At 44.6% G+C, this 6907-nt stretch overlaps 1 protein-coding gene across 1 annotated transcript in view; it reads right to left on the bottom strand.

Annotated features, from left to right (window-relative positions):
• Positions 1-6907, bottom strand: part of hipk2 (homeodomain interacting protein kinase 2) — a 118469-nt gene that overhangs the window by 13700 nt on the left and 97862 nt on the right. Inside the window, exons 9-10 of the mRNA XM_079501877.1 lie at positions 6530-6758; positions 4192-4313 (exon numbers count right to left, since the gene is read on the bottom strand). Of these exons, the coding sequence (XP_079358003.1) occupies positions 4192-4313; positions 6530-6758 (351 nt within the window). The remainder of the gene's footprint in view (positions 1-4191; positions 4314-6529; positions 6759-6907) is intronic.

Genomic DNA, 6907 nt, shown 5'->3' with positions numbered 1-6907 from the left:
AAGAAAGCAGCAAATGAAAAAAAAAATACACTCATCTTTTAGTTTCTCTAATAACAACCTAAAACATGAACCTTAAAAACGAATGTTATCCTTTAAAATGTAAATTGTAATGCATACGTGTGTCCTAATTCTAGTCCATCATCCATTTATCCCTCCATCGATCCATCCATTCCATCCATTTCTCCCTCTCTCCAGCTCACTCCATCTCATCTCTGTTTCTCTCTGTCCATGGCCAGTTTGGCCACTCCACATTCCTGCTTGGTGGGCGTGTGTCTGTGTTGTGTAACTGGCCTGTCTGCCCCCTGAAACGGTAACCCAGTTAGGAATAGTCCCCCCCCTCCCCCCCGCTTCCCTTTCTTCTTGGAGCCCATAGCGATCACCGCGGCAGCACAGACCCCTGCCCACCCGCCTGCCCGCCCCTCACCACCCCCCGGCACCACCCCGGACCCCCTCGCCTCCCGCGGGGTGAAAACCCTTTGTCACCTCGGGGCTCTGAAAGCCTGGGCTCTCTGCACTCCACCAATTGTTTCCACATTTTCTGCATTCCTGCCACGGATAAAAGTTCTGCTGGCCACCCTCCCTCCTTTCCTCGCCTCCACTAGTGGATAGTAACTAAGTACATTTACTCCAGTAATGTAACTTAAGTACCATTTTAAGGTACTTTACTGGAGTGGGTCCGTTTCTCAATACTACTCCCACAACTCAGGAGCATATTGCGTTACAATTACATTATTATAATCCTTTGACAAGTTATTTCGTTAGATTTAGATTATTGTAATTATGAAACATGCATTAACCACCAGTTAAGTGTTTTAAAATACGAAAAGATTTTGACAAATTTTTAAAACTTTTAATGTATCGGCCTTTTATGGATTTTTTATATTTGATATCATTGCTGTCGGGCAGAAGTCTATATTTCAATGTTTTTTCGTAAATGAATGCCCTACTTCATCAAGAGTATCACATAAACGTGGTGGTCTACAAGCTCACAACACTATTCACTATTTTAGTTCACAAATTTCACAAACAAGGTTCCACTTCCTGCCCAACAGCGATGATACTGCATGTTACTATTACTTAAGTAAAAATCACTTGAAGTGAGCGGGGCCCAGATTTTTGGGGGCACTTGAAAAATGAAATAAACGTATTTCAAGATGTATTTATATCAGTCAGGTGACATCTTACGTTGTCATTTACTGCCCTAACCAAACATTAAAGTCCATAGACTTGGCTGGCAATAGATTATATGATAATTGCCCTAACAAACATTAAATTCCATAGACTGCCACATGATGACATAATGTTGGGAAGCCCATTCATTGTAGGGACTAGCGCCCCTCAAAAATCTGAGCATTTCTTCCACCCCTCCCTCCCTCCCTGAGTGGCTGGCTGGAGCCCTCCTCCACTCTGCCCCCTCTCCCTCTCTGCACTGAGCCCAGGGTGTATGGGTGCAGGGTGGGCTGGCAGAGCCCCGGCCATGGGGGGCCAGACCAAATGGACCAGACTGCCACGAAAAGAGCCAAACACACTACGGAGTGGAGACCTCCCACGGTAGAAGGAAACATGCAAGCACGGGTGCACACACACACACACACACACACACACACACACACACACACACACACACACACACACACACACACACACACACACACACACACACACACACACACACACACACACACACACACACACACACACACACACACACACACACACACACACACACACACACAACCAGTTATTAGGTGTGCAGCTCGCTGGCCTATATAAACCATCTGCTTGTGTTAACTACAGTGTGCAGTTGTTTAACATGTGTGGAGGTTATGGTGGTTGTATGTGTGTGGTGCCCATACATTCCAATTTGCGACGCGTCGTAATGCTTGTAAATCACCTACTATGGCAATGCACAAAATAGGCTATGGGTTGAAGGTGGTTTAATTTCTGCACTAGCTAGAATTGGCTGATCTCATGAGAGAATGTATGACTTTTCAGATAGGTATCTTTCTCTTCCCACCTGCAGCAGAGACACTTGTAGAATTCTACACCAAATGACTAATCTTCTCTTAGTGGGGTTCCCTGGCAACAAACGTTTGTCAAATGAGAGGTCCGCGGCTCACTACGTATCAATGTGGGTGTCCTCGACAAGTTTGAGAACCACTGGTTTTATGGGTCATATGGTCTCTGTCGGGGGGGAAACCTCATATGTCCAAGACTGTTAAGATTGCAGATCTGCTTCTTTTGGTGCTTTTCTGTGTGACGCTGTAAAGTAGGAAGTTAATTTACAAAATAATAATAATAATATGGAGATAAGAGGTTTCCGCCTGAGAGCAATGATATAGAAATGCATAAACATGTTCCTCCTCCACTAGACACAGTATAGTTAACATCATGTCTTTGATTGGTCCATATTATGCACTCTATGATGGTTAGTGGTCGTTGATTGGTTCATGTTATACAATCTAGGATGGTTAGTGGTCGTTGATTGGTCCGTGTTATGCACACTAGGCTGGTGATGTTGTGAACCCCCTGGTTGCTTCCTCACTGGATCCTCTGAGGCCTGTAATTCGGAACGGCTGACTTGGAAGAAGCCCTGAAGCTAATCACCATTTGGTGTACCGTGTATCCGACAGATTAGCCCTCTCCATAGGAACACTGAGGCCTCATTCACACTTCAAACACCGATCAATCAAATGTTTGGTAATTTTTTTGTTTTTTTAGGCCACCACAATGCTTTTCCAATGGGAGTCACATGGTTTGACCAAACATTTTTGTTTGATGGGGGGAGGGGCAGAATAACACCACCAGCAATCAGCAATCAAACACAAATGTTTGGTCAAACCATGTGACACCCATTGGAAAAGCATTGTGGTGGCCTAAAAAAACAAAACAATTACCAAACATTTGTTTGATTGTGTTTGATATCACACACGCAGACGCACATGCATACACGTTTATTAAGGACACAAACATCTTAGGAAAAGTTAGGATAGTAGATCGCTGCAATTTTTCACCACACAACTATAGTATAGAATATGGAAAACAACACTAACGCCAACCTCCTAAACCTAACCTCTAAATATCCAATGCTAACACTAACCCCAACCTGAAACCTTTTCCTATAACTCCCCAAATCGGTTTTAACCAAAAAACAATAATTTATCTTGTGAGGACCAGGAAATTTTCCCTCACAATGTCTCAAATTGTACTATAGTTGTGGGGACATTTCATCCTCAAAAGTAGATTAATACAAGTATACAGATGCACGCACACACACACGCACAGCTTTGCTGATGCGTACCTACTGCATGATTAACTAGAGATAAGGGAACACTTCCCAGGTTTCTCAGAGATATTTAAAGCCCTCGTGGAAATTTCCAGAGGGACAGAGGTGGCGACTGGTGGCCTGCGTGTACTGTGTTCTATGCCTTCCTCTTTAACAGCCCCCACTCCTGTTGCCGCGGGGGCTCCTTTTAACCACTTAAGGCCTATATAATTTGTCCTAGGCATTTACAATTTTCACCTATATTGACATGCACAAAATAGGGACACAGTGTTGGAAACTGGTTAAATGTTGTCTCTGTTGAAGGCCTTCAGCCTTGATGGTTACAGACTTCATGTGCATTAGATTGTGGCAGCCTCCAGGAGAGAGAGAGAGAGAGAGAGAGAGAGAGAGGGGAAAGAGACAGCGAGAGGTAGAGAGAGGAAAGAGACGGCGAGAGGTAGAGGGAGAGAGAGAGGGGGGGGGGGGGGGGAGAGACGGCGAGAGGTAGAGGGAGAGAGAGGGGGGGGGGGGGGGGAGAGGTAGAGGGAGAGAGGGAGAAACAGACAGACAGGAAAAGAGACAGACAGATAGACAGCCTAATGCACGAGAGAGGTTGCTTTGAATGCACGCAGGACCAAACAGCTGCCAGCAGGGGGCAGTGCCACAAGCATTATTTGTTTCCCAGCCTTCATCCATAGCTTGTTAGTGGTTCTTCTCCATGTCTAGAAATGTGTCCTGGGGGACATTCCTGGTGTGTGAACAAACTACAGACATACTGTATGAACTAAGCCGTGGTTCTATCTGAACTTGTGTGAAACAAACTACAGATATGAAGCTAACTACAGATATATGAAGCTGCATGTGGCTCAATTTCCCGAGGTGTAAAACTATGGATAAATGAAGCTGTGGTTCTATCTTACCTGTACCTGTGTGAGGAGACCGGGCTGGATCTGCAGGGGCTGACCCCCGGGGGCCTGCGTCACTATGGGAACCGCGTTATCCATACGCACCGAGTAACCAGTGTGCTTGGACGGGGATGCCTGCAGACCTGTATATGCATGGCGGAAAAAAACATGCACACGCACGCATTTAGCAACCACACAAGTATAGAAAAACAAGTACACCCACAAACACACATAAGCACGGGGGGGACATAAACAATGCAGCACATCATGTCGACAACCCCATATAGTTGCTATTGCATGTGGGAAAAGCTTCAATAGCGCTATGTGCACACATTGATTTATCTGGATTCAAAGACACCCCTGTGTCAGTACACACACGAAGAAAAAAACACACAAACTGTATAGTCATGAAAATATAGGGAGGGGAGAAAAAAACAACCCACTTGTAAAAACGGTTAGAACAACAACAATAAACACAATTTCAGCCCTGTTAGCTGTGAAGCTGGTGGACTGTGGCACATAAAGTCAGGTGAGAAAAGCCTCACGCAATGATATAAAGATTCCTTTGGAATGACTAATTGCCTCGCCGGCTCGTTATATATATTGGATCACGGCTGCGTTTTTTTACGGGCCGACAAGGGCCGTGGGCGTGTCGGACAACGTTGCAGAAACACAGAGGGACACTGCTTGTAAAACGGAGCTATTTGACTATCTGTGGCACCAGCAGCACATCGCTATTTATAGCAGCTGTTCTCAACCTTTTTAATTACAATTCACAATGCGTTGCTCTTATCTCCTCTTATCTCCATATTTTAACCCCCATAAATTAACGCCATACTTGATTATACTGTGGCGTCAAAAGTTAGCCTGTAAACCAGTGTTGTTTTCGTCGACTAAAACTAAGACGAAACTACATGAAAACTAAAACTATGATGACTAAAACTAAGACTAAATATACTGACAATGTCGTCAACAAATAAAAACTAGAAAACTAAAATTAAAATGTGCTGCCAAAAACAACACTGCTGTAAACCAGACGAATCTGCCAGCGCACAAAAGAAAAAACGAACAAATGTGCTCTGTAGATTTGTCCTGGCCCCCTCGGTTGTTATTGCATTCCACTGTCCCCTAAGTTGTTGGGCACCAAATAATATAAAATAGTAAGAAAGATACACAAATTGTTAGCTTGTAGATCAGCTATTCTAGTCAAACTAAATGTAATTTAATCAACTCCAATTCCAAGTGCTTGTCAGGTTGGAGGGGTCACCAGTTAAAATATGATTATTTGGGAGGGAGGGTCCCCAGTTAAATATGATTATTTGGGAGGGAGGGTCCCCAGTTAAAATATGATTATTTGGGATGGAGGGTCCCCAGTTAAAATATGATTATTTGGGATGGAGGGTCCCCAGTTAAAATATGATTATTTGGGAGGGAGGGTCCCCAGTTAAAATATGATTATTTGGGAGGGTTGCGACCTGAGAAGGTTGAGAACCACAGATTTAGAGGCCAGGGAATCCATACTGCTTTTATTTAAACATTACATAATTCCTTCTAGACAAACACAGGAAGAACTAAGAGCAGGGAGTTTCATTTCTGCTTTTGTTGTAGAGGAGGCACTCTGTCCTGAGCTGATCTCCACAATAGCATGCAAGATGCTATCACAAAAATAACATTAAAGAGCTGTCCACACCCAGAATGATATCTATAAAGATAACTATAATTATAATAATGTTGTAAGCAGCAAATACATTATACGTACACATAAATGTATGCTTAATCAAATAATAATAATAATGAATAATGTCTAAGTTTGTATTTCTGTAGCCATATGTATTTGTACGTATAATGCACATAGATATTCACACATCATCTCTGTCGGGTGGAAACCTCAAAACGTTACTTTCCAGGATTCAAATTCAAAAGTAGCAGATCTAAAAGCTCAAATCGCACCGCTTCGCACAGCGTTTAGAGCTTGCGGATCTGCTACCTTCTGATTATGACCTACCTGTACTGTACTGTACTGTACTGTACTGTACTGTACTGTACTGTACTGTACTGTACTGTACTGTACTGTACTGTACTGTACTGTACTGTGTCTGTGTGTTAGGCTGTGCAACAGTGACACTTGGTGGTGAACAAACGCTATAACGCTATTTCCGTGCTCGGACACAGCCTGGGACACAGGGACAGACCCAGGGACCCAGGGACACAGGCACACACATAGCTGTCTATAGGAGTGGTTGCACCACTCAAAAACATTGTATTTGTAGGCCTACTTGCCGTTATAGTTGCGGATCATGGTGTGGACAAACCCTTAAGTGGATCATGCTCGATGGTGCATGGAGGCCAGAACTCTTACCTTGGAAGCCGGGCGGGCAGACGATGAGCGCCTGCTGGAAGGGGTCCGGCCGTGCGGCGCAGAGCTGCGGGGCCCCAGGGGGCCCCTGCAGGGGGATGCTCCGCTGGGCCACCGCTGCCATGGAGGAGACAGAGGGCTGGTAGAGTGCAGATTGGTAGTTTAGTATGGAGACGTCGGGGTTGGCCAGGGAAAGAGTGGCATTGGTGGTGGAGGAGGGAGCCAGGCTGGCCTAAAAATAGGGATGGAAGCGAAATAAAAGTCATGAGAGCGGAGGTGTGACGGGACAGGGACAGTGTTGCAGAGAGATATAAGCAACCAGGTCTGTTAAAACAAGCCCCCCAAAAGTGACTAGACTATGGCTATTTTGAAAATCACAAA

The sequence above is a fragment of the Electrona antarctica genome (assembly GCF_951216825.1).
Source record: "Electrona antarctica genome assembly, chromosome: 5".
NCBI lineage: Eukaryota > Metazoa > Chordata > Actinopteri > Myctophiformes > Myctophidae > Electrona > Electrona antarctica.
This window is presented reverse-complemented; position numbering and strand designations above follow the sequence as displayed.